Source organism: Plectropomus leopardus, chromosome 10 (genome assembly GCF_008729295.1).
Source record: "Plectropomus leopardus isolate mb chromosome 10, YSFRI_Pleo_2.0, whole genome shotgun sequence".
Lineage (NCBI taxonomy): Eukaryota > Metazoa > Chordata > Actinopteri > Perciformes > Serranidae > Plectropomus > Plectropomus leopardus.
The window spans coordinates 26610231-26632959 of record NC_056472.1 but is presented as its reverse complement, the minus strand read 5'-3'; the positions used below and the strand labels follow the sequence as shown (position 1 = coordinate 26632959).

At 39.9% G+C, this 22729-nt stretch overlaps 1 protein-coding gene across 7 annotated transcripts in view; it reads right to left on the bottom strand.

Moving 5' to 3' along the window:
• usp9 (ubiquitin specific peptidase 9) overlaps window positions 1-22729 on the bottom strand; it is a 53862-nt gene that overhangs the window by 8798 nt on the left and 22335 nt on the right. For 2 of the 7 annotated variants that reach the window (XM_042494969.1, XM_042494972.1), the window contains exons 13-41: window positions 22516-22652; window positions 20621-20659; window positions 18686-18819; window positions 18470-18560; window positions 17821-17934; window positions 17483-17711; window positions 16230-16325; window positions 15916-16127; window positions 15032-15272; window positions 14788-14937; window positions 14231-14351; window positions 13987-14117; window positions 11913-12191; window positions 11648-11785; window positions 11348-11485; window positions 9950-10116; window positions 9699-9807; window positions 9454-9600; window positions 8976-9122; window positions 8668-8875; window positions 8358-8578; window positions 7610-7797; window positions 7340-7513; window positions 7108-7249; window positions 5590-6346; window positions 2070-2193; window positions 1758-1983; window positions 1416-1545; window positions 1104-1289 (exon numbers count right to left, since the gene is read on the bottom strand). In XM_042494969.1, the coding sequence (XP_042350903.1) occupies window positions 1104-1289; window positions 1416-1545; window positions 1758-1983; window positions 2070-2193; window positions 5590-6346; window positions 7108-7249; window positions 7340-7513; window positions 7610-7797; window positions 8358-8578; window positions 8668-8875; window positions 8976-9122; window positions 9454-9600; window positions 9699-9807; window positions 9950-10116; window positions 11348-11485; window positions 11648-11785; window positions 11913-12191; window positions 13987-14117; window positions 14231-14351; window positions 14788-14937; window positions 15032-15272; window positions 15916-16127; window positions 16230-16325; window positions 17483-17711; window positions 17821-17934; window positions 18470-18560; window positions 18686-18819; window positions 20621-20659; window positions 22516-22652 (5176 nt within the window). The remainder of the gene's footprint in view (window positions 1-1103; window positions 1290-1415; window positions 1546-1757; window positions 1984-2069; window positions 2194-5589; window positions 6347-7107; window positions 7250-7339; window positions 7514-7609; window positions 7798-8357; window positions 8579-8667; window positions 8876-8975; window positions 9123-9453; window positions 9601-9698; window positions 9808-9949; window positions 10117-11347; window positions 11486-11647; window positions 11786-11912; window positions 12192-13986; window positions 14118-14230; window positions 14352-14787; window positions 14938-15031; window positions 15273-15915; window positions 16128-16229; window positions 16326-17482; window positions 17712-17820; window positions 17935-18469; window positions 18561-18685; window positions 18820-20620; window positions 20660-22515; window positions 22653-22729) is intronic. The other 5 variants (XM_042494973.1, XM_042494975.1, XM_042494971.1 and 2 more) reach the window with 4 other exon arrangements.

Sequence of the window (22729 nt, the reverse complement as noted above, 5' to 3'; positions counted from 1 at the left end):
ACAAGTGGTTATTAAAAGGGACATATATACAGTACTGTGCAAAAGTCTATGGGGGTGCCACCATAGAGTTGTTGTTTTAGCAAAGTTGTTATGAGGATATATATATATATTTTCAGTCTCTTTATTCAGATACAAAGAATAAAGAGAACATGTACAATGCATCAAACACCTAAAAAGACATAACAAAATGGCTCTTTTAGACTGAAGTCAATATTTAGTGTGAAACATGCAATTGTACAACCATAACTAAAGGTACCTAAAACAATCAATATTGAGCTTTGGACAGGTCTTGAATGCAACCTGGTGTAAATAAGCCAGAAGATAAGTTTTGTAAATCTCATTGTCTGCCCAAGAGAGTTCCAGACATGCTGAGTGGAAAGGGAGGTCACTCTCAATACTTCCAACTTTAGTCCGTTGAGGTTGTTTTATTCCAAAACATTTGTGTTTTTAATACTGTATGAGTATTTGCTGTATTTTCTGGTTGTATTTTAGTAATAAGACTACTGATAAATATATACAGGGTTCCTACAACTCAAGGCAAATTAATTTAATACTTTTTGAGACTTTTTTAAAATGCAATATATATATATATATATATATACACACACACACAATATTTTTTATATATATTTGTTGTTGTTGAGATTTTACAATGTCAGATTTTTTTTTTTATTAAATCCTACTCTCCATGTCTTTGCATTTTGAAAGGTTGATTTAAGACATTTTCAATACCAACTAATCCCTTATTTTGAGTTATGATTTCAGTGCCTTTTAAGAATTCATAGGAAACCTGAAATATTTATGATCATTACAACCCTACTAAAATAACAGTTTAAGGTGGCCTAAGACTTTTGCACAGTACCATATGTTTCCCTTTTTCATCTTTTTTCTTTGAAAGCCCTCAGCTCCAAGCTCTGGCTACACAGCACAGAGGCTCAGAGTGGCTGCTTTGTCAGTCACTTGATCCTGAGCAAGGATGAAAATCCTCATTGGGCTCCACCTCTCCCCACCCAAAACACCCCACACTGTTCCATGACTTATTTTTGGCTCATATCACCTGAATTCACATTACATTTTGAGCAGCTAAAGAGTAAAACACTCACCATTAATGGAGGACTGCATGCGTGAGGAGACGTCGCAGCAACGGACCAGCTGGGAGACCACAGTGTAGAGCTTGCCCAGCTCAGCGTACTGGTACTTAATGGGAGGGCCGGGACCCTCGTCCAGAGCGACCAACATGAACGTGGCAGGGACGTTCAGCTTCAACAGCTGGGTCTTTTCTGCCAGGCCTGTGAAGTGGGAAAAAAATTAAAGTCCCACACAGATTATGAAAATATTTTGCATAAACCTTGCTTGTATAACTCCGAGAGGAGCAGATGTTTATGACTAAAGAGTAATTTCCGTGTGCTCCTTACCCAGATTGGCATACATGACAAAGAGGTTGAAGTACTGCTGCAGGTGACGGCCGTGTTCAGAAACCTCTCTTCTGAGCAGGTTGAGTACAGCTCTCAACAGGTGGTCACTTAGACTGAGGTTATCACAGCCCTGATACACAAACATGGAAAACAACAGACAAAAACACAGCATGGTTACATCAATCAAGCAGAGTACGAGAAACCTCTGAGTGTAAACACACGATACAAGCTGCTTTCATTATCTTACAGGAAACTTGTGACTCAAACAGCTCTGAGTATCTCCCAGAGTGTCCTAATAAAAAAACTGTTTTCCACAGAGCTCAGCCGAAGTCTGCCACCAACCTGAGTAGAGGGTCCAGGCGAGGCGGTGGGGGAGGGGCACGGCCCATCTTGCAGGGAGAAGTGAGCGATGAAGACAATGAGCTTGGCAAATGCACCACGGACCTCAGCGCTCGGGCACTCAAGCAGGTACTCGGAAAACCGGTTTGGGTAAGCAAACAGGACGTTGTGTGCAAACCAATAGCGTACATTCTTACTATGTCTCAGCAGGATGCAGAGGGCGTCATACCTGGAGGTAAAGACGAGGAGAATATTTATAGAGCAGTGCAAAAACAGAGAGAAAACCCCAAAACACAAGAGGCAGAGAGAGCTTACCAGTCACTGGCAGGACCCCGTACTACTTTCTTGGTGTGAAAACCTGTGCTGAAGAGGAACCTAGCAGCCAGCTGAGCACTTATCATAGCAATCTCCTCTGCCTCTGGCAGAAGATGGTCTTGTCCTGATAAAAAAAAAAAGAAAGAGCAACAATTAACAAAACAGAGTGAAAATCTTCTTGGTGATTTGCTTATAAGCACTATAACATAAGCTGAAAAAAATCTATGAGGCTACACCTAGAGACCAACATGAAAAACTACATTTCACCAAAATTAGCACAGGAGATGTGGCTCACAGAATCAGTGACCCCATTTAAGTCACTTCTTAAAGCCAATTTTTATAGACTTGTTTTCATGAGATGTCGTCTATTTTAATGAATCAACTTTAAATTGTCTTTAATTCATTATTTTATTCTGTCTTGATTGTGTTTAATTCTCTAATTATTGGTATTATTTCAGTATTTACTTCTTATATTCTTTGAGTTGTATTTATTCTTTTTTGTTTTAGGTTGTTTTTTTTGTTTTTTTGTTTTGTCTGGCCTCAATTTGGCATTATTATTTGACTGGTGTTGTTAAATATTGCCTCGACAAGAAATCCTGTGCTTTGTTTGTCAAAACACTTTGTAAAGTCAGTTTGTAAAAGGTGCTATATAAATAAAGTTATTATTGGTATTATTATTATGCAGGTGTTTTAAACACGAGACAATGCATCAAAATTAGGCAACAAACTGCCTGTAGACGTTAGTAAACAGTAGAAAACGCCAGTGAATATTATATGGTGATTAAGTGTTTTTTATAAATATCTCTTACTTATAAACTGTCTCTCTCAAATTTGGTGATGAGTACATTCTGAGCGATGTTCAAGTGCTACTTTGATGGAGGTCAGTAATTTGTGGCAGCCCATTGTTGCATTTTGCTGAAAAGGGACTGTTTTTGACCCAGGAGTGAGTGCTGATTGTAACTGTTCCCATTAAATACAAAAGCTACTGGATTTTTTTGTCCAGTGGGAAAGGGCCTTCTGACTCCTTGGATGAAATTACTAAAGCACATATCCTGTCACCTTTTCATAATAATTTGACATCACTGATGACGAGTCAGAAGTATGCAAAGCCAATTACTTAAACGTGGATATGCACAGTATTTACATTACATACATAATTGCATACTGCAGTCTGTGCTAGGGCAGTGTCACACTTTGCTTTGCTTTTGCTCTGTACTCAAGCACACTGGTTTCAAAATGAAATGAACACTAAGACTTTCAGTTTTATGGATGTTAAATTGATTTTTTTCTAACGTCATGGATTTCTGTTCCAATCTATACGGATAAATAAAAAGGATTGCAATTCCTACAAAGATGTAAGCTGACAGTCGCCTCCTCAACCTCAGTCATTGTTTTGTTTCAAATCCAGTGTGCTAGAGTACAAAGTCAACACAATGAATACTGCATGACTGTCCTACATATACATCACATTATGAACAGTGATGCAAAAGACGCTGAACGTCAGAAATTCACGTCTCATCTTTGTTCAATGCAGCATAAACTGAAACACAAAATGCAGATGATAACACAGCAACCAGCAGAGGCAGAGCACACTACAATCAGCGCTCACTGATCTCCGAGAGAGGCCAACCAATAATAAACCAAATCAAATATTCAAACTAACATACAGGGCTATTGTGCTGGGTCAGTCAGTGGATGGACTAAAAATCTATCTTACAATGATGTTTGTTTTTTAAAGAATCCTGCTGTTGCTGCTGAGAAGGATTTTAAAATAAGATACATTAGCATCTCAATTGGATACAAGATTGCAAACAAAATGTACTGACGACTGGCCTCAAACAGTTATTTTCCTGTGAAACATTACGGGACTCTGGCTCCATTAATAATGCATTATAGAGGCAGAGCACTTCTCGGCAGCCATGCTCAACGCTACTGACCACCAATTCTTTCCAAGGGGATGCTGCATATTAGCATCAATTTAAATATATTTCTTAGACAAGCAAGCCAGAGATATGTGATAAAAGAATTATGGTGGCTGCTATAGCTTTAAAAGGGGAGCATTAAAATCAACAGTGGAAATATGATGACTTCATCTTTGTGCACAGGATCAAACAAGCCCTCTGGGGATATTGGATATGCAGAGTCACGACTGGAGGAGTGACGTGATGCTGTGCAGCTACAACAGCTCACACAACAATGCACATGCAAGGGTTGTACTGCACATCTGTAGTGTCAGCCATTTCTTATCAGGTGCATTAACCCGCATTGTGGAACAAATACACACATAAACACTGATTGTGTGATTAATGGTCTGTCTATTATTGGCTTACTTTACCCTTTGTAATGTTGTTTTATCTTGTGCCTTTTTTATTGTTTATTCTTCAACTTCATTTCAGCTTCCATGAGTCTAACCTGGTTAAATAAAATAAATAGGAACAGCTACACAGGGTAGGGAAATTAGATTGTGTTCCTAACAATCAATATTGAGTTTACAACTGGCTATTAGCAGTATAATATTTATTGCAACAGCCAGCTTTTGTGTACGTTTCTTTAGCAGTGTATAATCAAATTGTGCCTCTGGTTGAGTTTAACTGGCTACCTAGATTCATTTTGTTTTAATATTTTAATATATAATAATACATAAGACCCACTGATTTTGCATTTAAAACCCCAGTTAGGGACTTAGAGGGGCAGCCAGGGAGTGCCTTTTTTCTTGTATTGACCTTCCTGAAGCTACAAATATGCTTCCTTGAGCCTCTCCCGAGTGACTGGGAGAAAATGCATGACTCTCCCTCCTCCAAAAATAAACCCTAACCATATTTCTTTATGAACACTAAATGGAGGTATTGAAACCGATGCAATGACCATACAACACTGGACATTATCACCAAAACAAACAGCTCACTTCTTAACCAAGATGCAAATCCTCCATATAAATTGCATCATCATCACACAAGCTGTGGGTGTGCACTTCAGGAGAATATGGGTGCATAGCAGCAATCCTTCCTACCTTGCAAAAGCAACTAAATTGAATTGGCTTATGCATCACACACTCCTGCACACACACAGACGCATCAAAGCGCGCACACAGCTGTCGCCAATATGGTCGATATCAACCGTTTTCCCAAATTAACTGTAAAAAATGCAAAGTTTTAAATGAGACATGTATAATTAAGTGATTTCAATGACATATCACTATTCTAAGCTTTGATTTGGTTGTTTTTGTATGAAAGTGCTCATCATGCAGACTCTGGCTATGATAAATGGTGTGATTTTGGAAATATTTAAAGAAAACACGCCTTTAAAACATGCCAGCAGGAATAAGGACAGTATCTAAAATAAATTAAAAATAAAACTATTTAAAGATGTATGTCCCTACCCTTAGCCAAATCAAAAAACATATGTCCATCCCAAGTGCTTTAAAAAATATTTGAAATGCCTCCCCTAATTTTGCACCACCCCCTTCCCTTTTAGAAATAACAAACAGTCCCTTAGCAACACACAGAAGAAAGATGCATACCTGGAGGAGGGTTTAAATAGACACTGTTACAGGTCAGAAGTTTCTTAATGAACTGGAAATATTCCAGGCTGTATTGCATTCGGTTGTGCATGAATTGGACGTTCTGCTTGCGGACGCTGCACTCGATGACACCAGGCATCTTGACCTGATGCGGCTTGGTGGAGGAGATGGTCAACTCCGAGATGTATTTGACAAGCTCGCTGTCCTTGTCCAGTGAGTCCATACGCTCATAGAATAAGATGTAGGCATTCCACCAGCGCTTCTGCCTCCGGTACGACATCCTTTTCATCATATGATCGAACACCTCGCCCATGTATTCCCCTCCGAAGCACTGGTTCTTCATCTCCTCCTCATCGTCCATCTTGCACTCAGTCACATCCCCATCATCAAACTTATACCAGCGATTCTTCTCGCCGTCACCCCCGTTCCTCTGGATTATGTAGGAATAGTAGTGTCCGCCACTGGCCTGGCCTGAGTGGACCAGCACTCCCACCAGACGATACTTGGAGCTGCCGGGAGGTGTGGGTTCAGAGGGCTCGTTCTGTTGAATCACCTGGTTCTCCGGGTTGACGTCATCGCCCTCTAGCTTTGCCACACCAGCTACCGTGTACGGCTCCATGTCGAGCTCCCTGGGGAACTCAAAGTAGTCATTGAACTTGATGGCACACTCCCTCTCCCAGTCATAGTCGAAGCGCTTCAGCTGGATGGCCAGGACAGGCGGCAGCTTCTTTATCAGCAGGCGCTTCACTGTGTCCACCTGACAAGGAGAGCAAATATCACAGGTTACCTCTCAAATCATCATCTCAAATAAAAAGTTTAAGAGAAATAGAAAACTTTTACGTGAGCCACGGGATAGCCATTAAAACGGAAAACAGACAACTTTTCAACTTTCCCTCCACTAGCATTTCAAAGTAGTTTTATTGTTGCCGCCACTATTGCAAACTCATCGCAAAGATCGCTTTCCATTTTCATTTAAAGCCCAGAAACTCTCAACATAGCAGGACACACTTCATTTCGTTTTCCACAGCTACTCTGCAGTTACTATCCCCAGTGGCAGAAATGGTGGATGGTGGGACAACTCTATGTGCTTACAAGTGGTGAATTTACAGCTAACAGGTACTTAAAACAATAAGGTCTTTGGCTTTTGTTTTATACCTAACATCAGCATAAAAAATGTTTCTGCACATTTCCAATCTGTTGTTTGTGAAGTTAGCCCAAATTAGCTTTGTCAGCTAACTTGGCTTGTTTATTATACATCACATGAATGTCGGTGTCACCCTGAACGTCCCGCCAAACCCCACTCAACCTCTATGTGGAGAAAAATGGAGGCATTGTCAAATATTCAAATTGAACAGCAACACCTGATTCAAGTGATAAGATTCTGAGTAATAAACATTTACTTCAGAATGAAAAGTTAAAGTCTATTTCCACTGAAAAACCTCCTGTATTCTTTCACAGCACTTTATGAGTATCACATTATAACACTGGCTGGTGACCAGATGGGTGCTCTATTCTCACCTTCTTGTTACACTTCTCACAGTGGTAGGCATTGGCTCCCTCAAGCAGATCTCCTTTAACATACTGCTCCATTGAGTCCAACAGGTTCTGGTGGTTTCTGATGTCCACATTGAGTGTTGTAAACGACTCCTCACACTCATACCTGGCAACACAAAACATAACTAAGTAACAAGAACCCAGGCAGTATTTCTGAAACTATTTTCTAAGCACAGGGAAAAAAGACTGGACTCACCGGTGGGGGCATCCCTGACAGATCTTCTGGTCAGCGAAGGACCCTCCCAGCACCTTGCTCAGCATGGCAGGGTGTCCGAGGGCTTTCAGAGCTTCATCCAGACTGTCCACCAAAGAGTTGAAAAACTCCAAAGCATCGTGCTGCTCCCGCAAGTTCACGGGCTCACCCCATAATCTAGGAAAGGGTGGAACAGAGAAAAGACCATTAGACATCAGCAACTGTTTAATAGGCAAAAAAAAAAAAAAAAAACGGTTTGAGTCTTCAAAATACCTGAACTGTTTCCAGAATCCCCTGGGGACATAGTACTGCAGTCTGGAGGCAGCCAGGTGACCAAAGATGACCTGTAGGTGACGTAGTACCCCGATGTTGTACTCTTTCCTGTCCTCTGACTTACTGGAGGGTTTATCATCAAACTGATGGTGGTAGCTAAACACCTCATCACGAGGATCCACGTTGCTCTGTGAAAACATGCAGAGGAAAAATTACTGACAACTGGGGTGGGGAAGGAACAAAAAGTTTACTTACATATCATGATTTTCGTTTTTACAAATCTTTAATAGATTTTTAAAAGTGTATTGATGTCATTCAAATGCTGAGGGGGAAAGAAGTTGCTTTTTTATTGTGGCAATCTTAGCTTAACATAACATGAAATCCCTTCAGAGAAAAACAAAGCCAAAGCAACAAAACAGACAGCGACAGCACGCTGTGAGCCTTCGCACTGCAGTTTGCAACGCCTAAATTTGAGCTGCTATAGCCTTAACTGTAAACTAGGCCTTCAGAGCTTTTGCCCCGTTGTCTACATAAATAAACAAAAATTACATAGGAATCACAGTAAATTGTATTATTAAATTACAATACCTGTAATTTATTATTATTATTATTATTATACAATACAATACATATCAAATTGGAACCCTAGCACCATGATAGTATTGAATCAAATGGCCAAATGATGATCCGAATTGTAAACGAACATCTCCACACAGGAGCTTTAACGCAGCAGAAGTTCCCACTGTACCTCATTCTCCTGCTTCTCATCCCCGGACATGTCATCATCCACATCGGTGCCTGTGCCCTCAATGGCCAGGATGCCGTTGCGAATTGGAGGGATCATGTACAGCTGCTGAATGACAGAGTTCATATAACAGGTGGCCCCAGCGTTCTTCAAACCCACAAAGCCTTTGTTGGGCCGCGGCCCCACCGGAGGCAAGTACTCCCACTCTGTCAGTGTCTCACAACCTGGAAGGGGAAAAAAAAGGAACAACACCCTCATGCATGATATCATTTACAAATCATCAACAGAAATCATCACACTGGCATTTACCTACCTAAATAGTACATGTCGGTCAGGGTGTCGACTATTTGCTTGAGGTTGCGAACACATCCGACAGCCAGTGCTACCAGGAGCTCGAAGCCGGCATTGATGGAGGCAGGGGTGCTGCACACTGGGATGGCCTGCTCTGTGGGGAACTCCCCGCTCTTCATGTACTGCAGGTACACGTTAGACGCTGGGAAGATGAAGTCATCGATCAGCTCCTAATTGAGAAGAGAGGGACAAATAATCTCTTAGTGATGAAATGAGAAACAAAAAAAAGCACTTATATCGACCGATTCAGGAGTGGTCTGTTTAATTCACCTTAATGAGGTTTGCTCCTCCTTTCTCGCAGCCGATGTAATACTTCTTCTCTGGTGTCTGGAAGGCTAGAAGCTCTTTGGTAACTCCAAGGTGGCCCTCCAGGATGGTTTCCTCCACACCCGTCTCCCCTGTCCTCTTTACCTCATCCTAGTAAAAGAAAAATATTGTGTACCATCAACTCTGCCTCATCATTAAAACCTCAGATGTAGCTTGCTCATAATTTTAAGTCACATAACCCTAAAACACATTTTGACAAAGGACATTCTAAGCTTTCAGATGATATCAGTATTTTAAAAATTTCAAAATAATTATTAAAAATAATGATAAAAAAAAAAAGAAATGGTGACATAAATCTACATTTATCTCGAAATGAGCCACTGCGTCATTTCACTGATTTCGATAGAGCACACCACATGCTGGCTTTTAAAGAAACGGTAACTGGCTAATCATGCAACATATGATTAAGAGGCCGTTTTACCCTTATCCGTTTCAGCCAGTCGATCTCATTGTTGAGCAGCACCTCAGCGTTTGGCAGGTTGATGTTGCTGTTATAGGCATAGTTCAGAAGATGTCTGAGCAAAGTGAAGTAGTCTCCAGCATGTTTGGCTCGCTCCTTGGCTGTACTCTGCACACAGACAATTGTAAATTAGAAACCAATCAACTTCTAAAATGTCTGGAAATGCATTAAAGCATAAAATAAACACTAGACATAAAGCCACTCACCCCCAACACGGTGAAGAGGAGGGTGATAAAAAAGAGGAGGGGTCGATGGCCCATACAGCACCTAGTTGCCATCAGGAAGAACTGTTCCTGGGCCATTTGACGCACAGATCTGTTTAAAACAAATTACAACATCACTGCTGCGATATCCTGTCAGAAGAATAAAAGGCTGGAAGTGATGAAGACATCTTCGCTATTTAAGTCTGTAAATTTATGCTTCAGCAAATTGTTGGAATGCATCCTGGTGTACTTACTTGCTGTGGCAGTGTAGCAGCAAGTCTATGATGAAGGTCTGCCAGGCCTTCTCCTTACTGAGCGTGTCCAGAGCCGTGGGCATGAGGGCAAAACACAGTGTCATCACCTCCAGGGCCTCGCAACACACCTGCTCATCTTCCCCATCTGGCTCCTTCGCTGCGTTGGTCTAACAAGAGAAGCGAACAATGACAGATATTACGCAAAAATGCATGTTGCGTTGTGCTTTTTTTAAAAAAAAAAAAGCTAATCAGCTAAGACCATGCTAAGACCATCAAGAGGCCTTTGTCTCTAGGTTATACCTTGCTCAAAGCTGAGTACCTTTGCAGACTGAGCTTTCACCCTCCTGCCTTTCCAGCTCTGTAACAGTCTGCATCTTTAATGGAGGCATGTGCAGCACAGACTATTTCATTATGGATGTCTGTGCTGCACAACTCGTATTTCAACTCGCACTTGTACGATTCTATGTTTTCAGGGCTGCACGAGTATGGCTTAAATGATAATCACGATTATTTTGATCAATTTTGAGATAATGATTCTTTATCATGATTTATTCATTTAAATACACAGAGCACTGCTTTCACTTTCATGTTGTGCTACATTCCTGCTGATTAGCAAAACTTTGCTTCAAAATTGGACTTTAAAATAAGGTTCTCTTTCCACAGTCAACTCTACATGGTAAAATAAAACGTTTTTACCCATGAATTTTCAAAACGTTTCCAGAAATCTTCCCTAATATTTTACCCCATTTCCATGACTTTAAGTAGTTTAAAATGGGTTGGCCCATGTCATGACATAGTCATATATTATCAGACACACACCTCCCAGGCATTTTCAGATAGGACAGTTTTATTTGCTCATTAGACGTTCCTGCTGGCAACTCGCTGCTCATGCTAACAGACCAGACCAGCATATGCGGTCACCTCACAAAACATTAAAGGCAATCTTTTTGGGGGACAGATAATCAAAGATCCTATAGATATATGTCAATGCAATATGATATAATTGTGACATGCTCGTATGCTTTTAATTCTTGTTAAACAAACATCTGTTTTGTAAATGTGTTTATAAATCATCTGCAACCGCGTCTGAACCTGAAAGTATGCGACACCGTTCATGATTCAAATTAAAATATCCTAACAAAGAGCAACATTTGAAGGTTCAGGTTCAGGTTACTTTATTTGTACCCGTAAGTAGATTTTAATTGGAATCAAATGAGGTTACAGCATCCATTTCAAAACGCAGGCCACAGAACGGAGCAAACAGGAAACACACCAAAAGGTTATTTAAAACCTCCTAGGACATAAGAGCCCACTCCCACCCTCCAACTCATCAAATAAATCTGAAAAATTAAGCAAACATGCCATTAACGAAGGTAAAACATTAAAACATTAACTTACCTTCTCATATATCTTGCTGATTTCTTCATTTGAACTGAAGACGAGCTGCACTGTACCACAGCCTGATGCCCACACTATTTTCTGTACCGCCCGGATCACACAGATGTCAGGGATGTACTTCGATGCCTGGAAGAAATTCTGGTGAAAAAAGTAGTCCCATAAAAGACATTATTATGGACAGCAACATCCCAAAAAAAAGCTTTTCTTCTATTCATCTAGACATTAAACCTCTAATAAAAACTAATTAACACTACTAGTGCCCTGTATTCTAAACTTACAAACCTCGATCCGTTTTCTTACATTTTCTGTTACCTCATCAGAGATCTGTTGGGCCAGGCGGATGGCTACATTGCGCAGCATGCATTCTGAGGCGGGGTTAGGGATGTTTTGCAGGGCACTCTGGAGGACCAGGGCCTGGTCATGAGTGGCCTGGTTAATCTGCAGACAATGCAGGGCAGGTGATGGGGGAGTGGAGAAGGATGAAAATATGTCAGACATGGGAGTCAACTGTTGAGGAACCTGTCATACAGTTAAGTCTCTGTGTGAATTGTGTGTGTTGCCTAACCGGTGAGACAGGAATATTTCCCTCAGCGTTGGGCTGGCAGGCCTCAGCCACAGCCTTCACATGCCCAAATCCTACGGCAGTAAGGAGGAGCTTGGCGATCTTCAGCGCATTGAGGTAAGCCCCACGACGTGTCTCCATGTCAGCCGATGGGAGGAAGTTGTTCCTGGTGAGCATGCTCAGCACCAGGGGCAGACCACCACTCTTCAAGAAGTTGTACTGGAAGTCGCTGGCATCCTCGCCCAGAGTGGCACTGGCTGGCATCAGCAAAGCATAAACAACCTGGAACATGGGCATAAGAGATGGAAACCTTCTTATAGATCAACAAACAAGAAAGAGAAACTATTGGCCAGTCCCACACAACAGGTTTAGAGGGCTATCTTGGCATCTCTTCTGAGTCAAAGCAGGAACTCAAAATGTCAATATGTTCTATCAGCGTTCCTAGCTTAAGGCATGTTGTCATTTAAGACTTTTTTTTAATGCCACTTGGACTAAAATCTTAGACCAATTTTACAATAACCAATATTGAAGAGAAATATAAAATAATTTAGAGTTAGGAACAATGCCCTAACATTTATTGTAACTTAAAACATGTCTTTTTGGGTGACGTTAATGCGAGAGGAATATGGTAAACTTTATATATTGAAAAAATATATAATGAATAACTAAAAAAAAAAAAAGTGATAATTCATTTTCAGATTTTACAATACAACCTCAGGAAAAAAAACAGTATTTCAACGTCTTAACATTTTAAAGGGTTTTGAAAGACTGATTTAAGACATTTTAATTTAATGCCACATGTTTACACTTTGTTGTGAATACTAATGGAGTTGCTGCACTGCTGCCCCCACACCAATCAAGGCCCGTCAGAATAACTGTGCTATTGACTTATCATACAATATAGGGACATGACCTCGATCATTTTGCGAAACTCTATAATGCCCACTGTGTTTACATAAGAATGTCTCCAACTTTTTAGCCAACATGATGCCAGAGCAAACAGCAGAGTTTTCCCAACCAACATGAGGATTAGGTACAGCCATGCTTCCTTTATTTTCTCAACCCCTGCCTTCTTGCATCCAAGAAAAATAAAACACTTCAATGTTGACACAGCAAAGCTACCTGGTAGCCTACAGCTGCACTTCTGGAATCAAAGAGATCGGTTCCAATAGTCGTTAGCTTGCTTACCCATGGCAACGAGCCAAAACGCCCGTCATTTGTAGTTTTACACTTCCAACAATTTTATCTCTGCAAGTCCACAAGCAAACTGCCAGGCTCCCTGGCCGTGTATCCCCAGAGTCCACTGCAGCACACTGGCCAGGTTATGGAGGTAACTGCTGTGTTCCTGGAGCTTTGTTTACTAGTTGCAACCAGGGATGGAAATTAGCACTAGCCACCAGCCTGACTGCAGGTAAAATATGCAAGTGGCTGCTAGATTTGCCTTCCTTAGCTGCTAAAAAAACAAGGATAATCTATCGAGCGGCTTGTAAATTTTGGAATCCACCCGCCATAGTGGCAGGTGGACAAAGAAATTAATTTCAAACCCTGGTCGCAACAGGCATCACTTAATTTTGTATTAAGTCTCAAACTGACTAATTCTGGGCTACTCCTATGGAGGTACTTTCATTTAATTCATACTTTCTTGTGTTACTTCCTCAAGAATGTGCTATATCTATTTTTTAAGATTATTTTATGTGATTGATTTTTTAGCTTTTATTAGACAGGGCAGCTATAGCGTAAAGGGGGAGAGAGAGAGCGGATGACATGCAGCAAAGGTCCGAGGACAAAGTCAAATACACGGCCGCTGCAGCATGAACATAGCCTTTGTACATTGGGCGCCCACCCTACCAGGGAAGCTAGTGGGCGCCCTGAAAAAGTAAGTTACATTTTTAAATATTCAAAGTCCACTGTCTTAATACTCTTTAAGAATTAAAAGTTCATTGTGTACTTGCATTATTATGTTTACCATTTATCAAAGTTATTTCTGGGGACAATATATAGTCGCACATCACTACATCACAGGTGAGTCAAGCTGAGAATGCAAAAAAACTTGTGACAAAAGCACACTGAGACCCACCTCAATGAGGTAGAGCACTTGTGAAGGTGATGGCCCGAAGAAGCGCGAGTCCAGTGAGGGACTCAGGCTGTTCTCACCGAGCTTGGCGTGGTCCAGACACACAGCTCGCAGATTCTCCACGGTAGTGTTATCTAAAGGACACAGAAACAACACAAACATTTGAGTTTACATTTACTGTGAGTGTTTGTGTATGTTTTCATAAAATATATTGGCTGGATAATATTAAGCACAGTTGCATGTATACCTGGGGGCATGAGTTTCATGAGAACTCGGGCTCCGTCTCTGAGCAGCGGCATGTTGAGGTTGCAGCCCAGGTCAGCCACCTGCCACAGGAAGGAGATGTAGCGCAGATGCAGCGACATAATCTGCAAAATAGAAAGTAGGAGAGAGTTCACATACTGATCGACATTCAATATCATGCCACTGCATCTTCGATTCAGTGGTAAGAACATAACGCACTGTGGTCAACTTGTGGGTGAGTGACATTTTCATGTTGTGATTGTGACGTATATAAGGCTACCTAACAGACTGAAAACATGGATACAAAATAATAAATACTGCTCATTATTGCTTGCATCCTTAGAGGTTACTGGGAATGGATAGCTCCAGATTCTTAGTTTTCCTTTGTGGTTTGGAGTCAAGTAAAAATCACATTCTAATATACAACATCTGTCACACATCTGCAATTAATGATGAATTAAAACATAATTTATCCCTTCTTGTTGTGGCAAAGTATTTAAAAGCAACACGGAAATCAGCTCAGTTGAAACAGATAATAAAGCATCTGTGCTGTAAACTCACCACGCCAGGAAGACAGCTTTCCACCTCAGGGTTGGGCCCATCGCTGTAGTGGTTGCCGTGGTTACCAGGAGAGCCAGTGGATGAGTCAGACGAGCTGTCTGGGCTTGAAGGCATATTGGCACTCACCTGGGTCAGTTTGGCCGTAATCAGCTACAAAGAAAAATTATATCAAGTTAATGCTTAAAACCAGCCGTTATGTTCCATTTATTTGAAGCAAAAGGATGACACCAGTCCGCATTCTCACCGTTTTGTCCTTCAAATTAAGCTGTCCAATCAGCTTCCTGTCATCAGCTGGATCAACAACCTCTCCACCAATGAAGAGCTCAATCTTGGTGTGTGCAGCATTAGCTTTGATCCTGTTTAGGATGCCACGCCGCACCGAGCCGATTGTGTCATTGGTGTGTGACCAGATGTCCAAGTCATCCACCTGACGCCCCTGGTTGGGGAAACGGACGATCAACGTGATATGCTTCCCACGAAAAGCTCTACAAGAGAAAGCAGAAGAAAGAGGTTTAAGTGAAACAGTCAAGACATACTACCTTTGCTGATCTCACTGTGAGAAACACGGCAATAAACGTAAATATATACTTTTACTCTTGTAATGTTCTGGAGCATACTAACTTACAAGGGAAAATGTTTTGAGGAAAGTAATGTTCATAAATTTAGACATATGGTCCACAGAAGAGAATGAGACTAGAACAGACATTCTCAATCAAATCAACATTGCAATATGATCAGAGCAGCAACTATTTTAATGTGTACCATTAGTGGCTAATTTTCGTATAAACTTTTGTCTAAAAAGAGGAGTAGGACACTTTGATTGGTTTTAAATTATTACAGTAACTGTTATTTCCCTGTTTTAGCATGCTTGTTGAAGCACAATACACTGTAGATGAACATGGCAAACACATCAGTGTCCTTTTGTGTTAATTCTATTTCTATGGTGTGATTTGCAATAAAGGCTGCTGCAGTGTCCAGGTTGACTACATTGTTAAATACTTTTGTCAATTTATCACATTGAAATTCACAGTATATTTAATGACTCATTTTAATGTCAAAGCCTTGACCAGTAAATGCACCGTAATATGTATTTATAATAAATGAAGCACAGTGTTACTGTGACTGTACCTTGACATTGGCAGTATAGTCCTCTCTTCGTGGTAGTCACTGTCACACTCGTTGATGTACTCCTTGAGCACAGTGAGAACTCGCACCATGCGAATAGCCTCCTGACGGGCGCAGTTTATGCTGTCTTTGTCTCCGTCTAACACACACAGGGTGTCGTAAGAAGCCTTCAGACGGTCAAAACACGACTGGATGAAATCTTCATGAATTTCAACCTGAAAGGAGGAAAAAACAGGTAAAACGATGCAGACAGGTCACTTGTCATTACAAACAAAAACTAAACTTTTGATCTAACTGAAGCAGAACGGTAAACGTACCTGGTTGACTTGTAGTTTTGGTCCGAGGTTGGTGTAAATCTCCTTCAGGAGGTCTATGGCTCGGCTGGCAATGTCATCGCTTCCTTGAATTACCACCTGGAGAGAGGAGAATACGGAAAATGTCATACTCAGGGCTGAGAGTCTGACTTTTAAGCGAACATGTCTGTGGAGGACCAAAGCAATAAAGTGAAGAGGAGCCTTATTATTGACCACTCATAACAAAAAAAGGGGGCAACAAGCAGTGCACTACATGACTGCTGATTTTTTTCTCTGGCAATATGGTGGCAACCAGACAAAACCTAGCAGAACTGGCTCTGGGGGAAGAGAGGAGCACATCTGTCAAGTGTCAGCTCCTCTTTTGTTGATGCAATTCCTAGCTCAAGGCTACAACAAAAGCACACAGTAGTGACAAACTGCAGAGCATCTTTTGCTCACTCGTGCACAAAGTAAAAACCATTATATCAAATCTTTAGTTATCTCAGAGCAGAGTGTAATTAGAGCCTAGCCAATCACAATTAAAATTATTCATTTGGCAGACGCCTTTGTCAAAAGCAACGCACAAATGAGGTAAAATCCAAGCCATAATAGATCAAGGAGGAACCTTTGAGAACAAATGCCTCAACACTCAGTTTCACAAGTGCCACTGGCACCATTTTGAGAAAGCGGCGATCAATTCTTTTGCTTTTAGTTGCCATCAGTCACAACCACATTTTAACACAGAAAAAAAACATGGACAGCAGACAACAAATAACAAAACATGAATCCTAAAATCAATTAATTGTTAATATTTTTTGCATTAGTGAAATTTAAATATGGCCGAAACAGTCAAAACTGAAACTACTTTTCTCTACTGACCTTCATTGTTTTTTAAACAATGACAAAGATCTTATCTTGCTCACATGCACAAAAACATCTGTTTTGGAGACAACAGAAAAGCCAATTAAGTTGCTTTTAAAATTCAAATTCTGCTAAGTATCATATAAAAGAAAGACTTTTGTTAGCTTACTGCAATTACGTTTTTTTTTTTAAATAATTAGTATCTTAATTACTCAAAATATAGAGTGAATAAAAGTGGCAACTATATTTTCAGTTTCAGTGATAAAAAACTGATAGTGTCGAGCCTTGAGTAAAGCATAAAAAGTTTTTAAAAAATCAGTCAAAATACTAAATAAAGGCACTTTCACCTAACGGCCTCCCTCCCCAATAAAGAAAAAGACCTCTTTATGTGTGCCTGATGCAACAAATCTCCTCACCCTCCAGAGGTAGTCCAAGCCTATTAGTTCCAGGTCATCCATCATGTAGGCCCTACGCTTCGCCACCAGCTTGCCCTCCCTGCAGTTGACAGCCTTGAAGAACCTCTCAAAGCATTTCATGCCATTCTCCGTCAGCAGAGATGGGTCCAACTGCAGGACGTTGTTCTCAAAGAAGTCCTTATTGATGTCTGGGTCCAGGTCTGGCTCATCGCCCATCAGCTTAGAGTACCTATTGGGTGGAAGGAAATTAACAGCATTTAGAACAGACATTTGCTGATTGACAAACTGAAGGGAAATCATTCACGCCGGAGGCAAGAAAAGATAAAATAAAAATGTACCATTTAAAGCAGGCCTCACGGTCACAGAGAAACACTGCATTCTCAGCCAGACACTTCCAGATCTGCTTGGCCTGAGGGGCACACAGCCACAGCTGGCCATCTTTTAGCAGGAACCTGGCGAAAAAAAAAAAACACAAGAAAATCAATAGTGGACACTGAAGGCTTGAAAAAGGTGTTTGTGAAGGTCACGTAGTCCGTCCAAGACTTGCATCATAATTGCTGGTGGGGGTGAAGTCACTGGCTACCACTTGCTCCTCGCTAATTACTCACTGTTGTCCTTGAACAAGACACTTCAACTGAGTGGTCTAGTAGCTAGAAGACACGACCGTGGACGTACTGTTTAGCTCCCACAGTTTGTGTGACATATTAACCCTTTAGCGATTGTTTGGGGCATTTAACACACTTTTCATTCTTCATTACATCCCATTACAATGGCATACATTTTGGCAAGATTGTGTATTTTTGTTTAATCTTGGAATTCCCAGGTCAGCTCCTACAATAAGACTAACATACACTGTGTAAGCAAAATTGTTACATTCATACTGTTAAGTGCAAAAAAAGCACCACTGAAACCCATTCAAACTGCAATCTTTAAGGAAATTATTTACAATTTGCAACCATAATCTGAATGTAAGATGTGATGTAGTACCTCAGGAAGTTGAGCCGTTCCTGTACTTCCTGTACATGGCTGTAGCGGCTTCCTGGCCTGACCGTCTGTGGGTCAAACTCAGCTTGTTCTTCTATAAAAGGACACATACGACCAGTCAGACTACAGACAGTGCACATCCCTGAGCCAACTGCTGTACCTATGAAAATGAAATGTCCTGACAAACATGGTGAGCTATTTCTGGCCCAGACAGCGTACCTTTGGAGAACTGCCTCATGGTCTCCATGTAGGCCGAGAGGTTCTCAGCCACCAGGGTAACCAGAGCGTGGTTATGCTGCAGCTGGTTGATCAGGTCATGGCGGTAAAACACATGAGGACTCCTCTGGGTTTGACTAAAGAGAGAATAGGAGGAGGTTGTAAGGAGGACAAAAACAGAAATTCAATGAGAAAGCAAAGGCGACAATAAAACAGAGTGAGAATAAAGCTGACATAATGTACTTTTAAGTAACATGATTTCTGATTAAGAAAAATATAGCATGACTGATTTCTCATTTGTTTCTATCAGGGTCATACAGAAAGCAGCTTTTGGCGTAAATGTGTGTGTTTATGTGTGTTGTAGAATAACCAGCAGAAGAAGTCATATCAATAAAGGCCATTTCCTGCCTTGCTTTCCACTTAAAATAATTTTTTTGGCTTGAAAAATAAACTCGCAAACCAAATGAGCCTGAAATGTATTTTTCAGTTTTGATAGCCGCCCAGTTTAAAAAGAGCCACTTGGGAATCTGCAACACATTAAAATCTTTTCAAATCACCAATGCCAAATTACCAAAGAGTTGGCTCAGATTTGTTTAAATTCTGCAGTGACATTTTGACTCCAGCTCACTTATTAGCAGCGGCTAGTTTACGCTAAATTGCGAAAAGGCTATCTAAAACACATTCTAGTGTTGCTACATATCTCAAGTAAAATGACTTTCTGAAAATCAAATGCAGGAAAACAACATTAGCATAAGATCTGAGTGGGTTCAAGGCATGAAATACCCCTGATATTTTGCATTGAGTGATTTGTGCTGAAAGGAGCTGGCATCAGGAAGAATGGGGCTCCATCTCAAAGGACCTTTCATTTAGTTGTGTAACTGTCTAGATTGTGTGTGTGCACTACAGCTAATGTACAGAGCTGAGAAACTGCACAGAAAATCTAATGAGACAGAAACACACATCAGACAGAATTTACCCAAACACATCTGCCTTTTAGAAATTATGATAACCATGAATTACATTACATGACGCATAACATTTTCTGGACGCTTTGACTTGCATTTAGTCACAACACTCTGATTTAAGCCAGATGAAATTGAATTTCATTCAAATAAAATGTTTTTATTATATTGCTTAATAATAAAAACAAAAGACATAAAAGTAATGTGACAATTCACATAACTAATTATCATATTTTTTATATAATACGATAATACAGTATTATATATACTGTAGTGGTGTCATGATGTACTGACAGTAACTGTGATATTTATAAAATGAAATACTCATATCATGTTAATATGTAAATAATCTGGCGTCTCTTGAATCATTTGTTTTTTTCCATCCATTTACCCAAATAAGACAAAGAAAAAAAAAACCCACAACAATAAAGTTAAAGATGAATTTGACTTCAGCATTATAATATTAAAATTTTCTAAATATATCACAACAATATCATTATTGTGAATTATTTTGGCCACAATAATCATGGAGTGAAAAACAGATATTACGTTAGCTTTAATATATCATATATATTTTACAGTATATGATTGTGACCACAGTTTTCAGTTTAAATATCTATGATTTGCGTTTCTCTTTTGACCTCATTTTCAAGTTCTTAAACCTAAAGTCAAGCGATTCAGCTCGTGACAGATGAGCATCTGGTTTGCCTGGTTTTTAACAGCAAGAGCTAGAGCTTATTGCTTAGGCATTAGTCAGAATACACGTACCTTGAACTACAAATGTGCAGTACTTAAAACAAGAGATTGTTCAAGGAATCAGTCATTTGAGATGAAACCCAAGAAAGAATTGCTTAAGCGGATTCATGACAGAGATTTACATTTGATATAGTATATATATCATAAAAATGTCAAAGAGAAAGTTAGACTTGACGTGAAACAGGAATAGGTAGAACCCTGGAATTGGCACTCAACTTACCCCACTAAGTGCGTTTGTATGTTAATTGGCATTTTCTTTCTGAAAAACAACAGGCATGTATGCTACATGTTTTCTATAAGACTAGAAAAGTGCACTACCTCAAATCAAAAATAATTTATGATTAATGCTGAAACAATATGACTTCATATCAACCTTGCAATTATTTCACAAATGTAAACATGGGAATGTCAAATTAATGTTTGTAAAAATCTCTTTAAACTACTAAAATTCCATAACTATTTTAAGTCCTCATAACATGATTAACTGGCAGAGTTTTGAATTGCATAACTAATTGGCTACTTTCAAAAATGGCAAATGTATATGTTTCAAGGTCCTGAAATTGTACCAATAACATTGTTGATGTTATTAGTAAAAACTCTGGTTTTCCTACTATGTCAAAACATCAGCTGAGTAAAAGGCCTGTGACTAAAAAATTATTAATGTGAACACAAACTAACTTTTAATATTTAAAGAACATTCACGTGACAAACTAGCTACCAAAATAGACAACAGCTACCTATTCAGCTATAGACAGAAATGGGCGTTTTTACTGGTTGGATGTGACTGAATTGGCTCAGAGTTGGAGTTAGAAGTTGAAGTATCAACATTTTCTAGCGCTGTTTTAGTGCAGTTGCACTGTCAACTTTGTTACAATGGGCTCCTTTTGTATCTATGCGCGATTTCATGTAATTTTTAAAATCAAAAGCACCATTTTTTTGTTTACCTATACATAATTGCACTTGATGTATTGTCTTCTTTCAGCACTTCAACAACCGCAGCCAGAATTGACAACCAACATCAACGTTGCAACATTTTCTTTTCAGTTCAAATATAAAGGAATTGTCAATATCTTATCATGTAATTTGAGCTGACTTTGCATTTAAAAATTAAGAAATTTTTAGTGAGTTACAGTAACATTTGAGCTACATTTCACTGTACAGTAATGTGCAGTAAAACTTCTTCAAATGTTATGTGGTCTTAGGAACATTTAAAGCAGAAATCCACTGTGCTTCAGCAAATATGTAAAAAGTTTGCTAACATATTATGACTGACTGAAGTCTTTGGAGCAAATCCTTTTTGGCTGCTCGAAACAGGCTGCCAGTATGCAACAGGAGGACAAGACATGCTTCAGAATCAAAGCAGCGGCTATCTTGACCAGGTTTGGCTCTTTGTTGTAGATGTGTGAGTCTCAAGGTCAATGCATGAGAGTTGGTACACATTCTTTGTACCAAGTTATGTGCACAGATGCATGTAGAGCTGAGAATTAGGCGCACAGCTCATATTTTATGCGCTCTACCATGCTTTTGCATATAGTATTTTAAGCCGTATTACAGCATAACAAAGCAAACGTAGTCTGTGTACCTTTTAGAGTGCTACATAAGAAAAGTGAGAATCCTTTGTCCCAAAGCATCCTAACTAAAAAGAAGTAGTAGAAAACACCTGTAGTGCTTTATTTAGGGGCCACACACAGTGGGATGTTTTAAGAACATATTGACAATCAAAATCAGTAAGTTGGGATCAAAATTTGGTTTAGTGAGAAGTATTTAATATTTAAAACTGGGGCAGCAGAGGATAATTTAGATATTATCTTGCAGTGATATGACCATTAACTGCAGGCCCATTTATGCTCTTAAGCAGAAGAGTTGACATGCCTCACCTCTTGTGCATAATGTGATAGAAATGCCAGGAGTGTCAGCGAGTTGAATTTGAGTGAATGTGAAAACTAAGAAGTCTTGTTGCTTTTTTCACAGGTGTCCATGCATTACATGCAAAATACATCTTAATAATTCTGAATAAAATACTTAAGACTATAATAAACACTTCAAACATGCCAACATAAGAATCGTCCTGTACATGTTCCTGTGGTATCAAAATTATTTTTACTATGACCTTACCTAAGGTTTTGAGGAGCTTCTCCAAAGAGGCTACAGATTTCTCTGATTTGCTTCAGGGCCGGGATCACCCATTTGTCATTGGTTCGTAGCTCCTCTATGAAGCGATCTATCCACTGAATCTTCTGCGTGTCTCTGTCCTGTGAGTGAAAATTAAAAATCCTCAGTATTTCAAGCTAAATATGCCCTCCATCTGTTACTTTGCACGGCGTTCAAC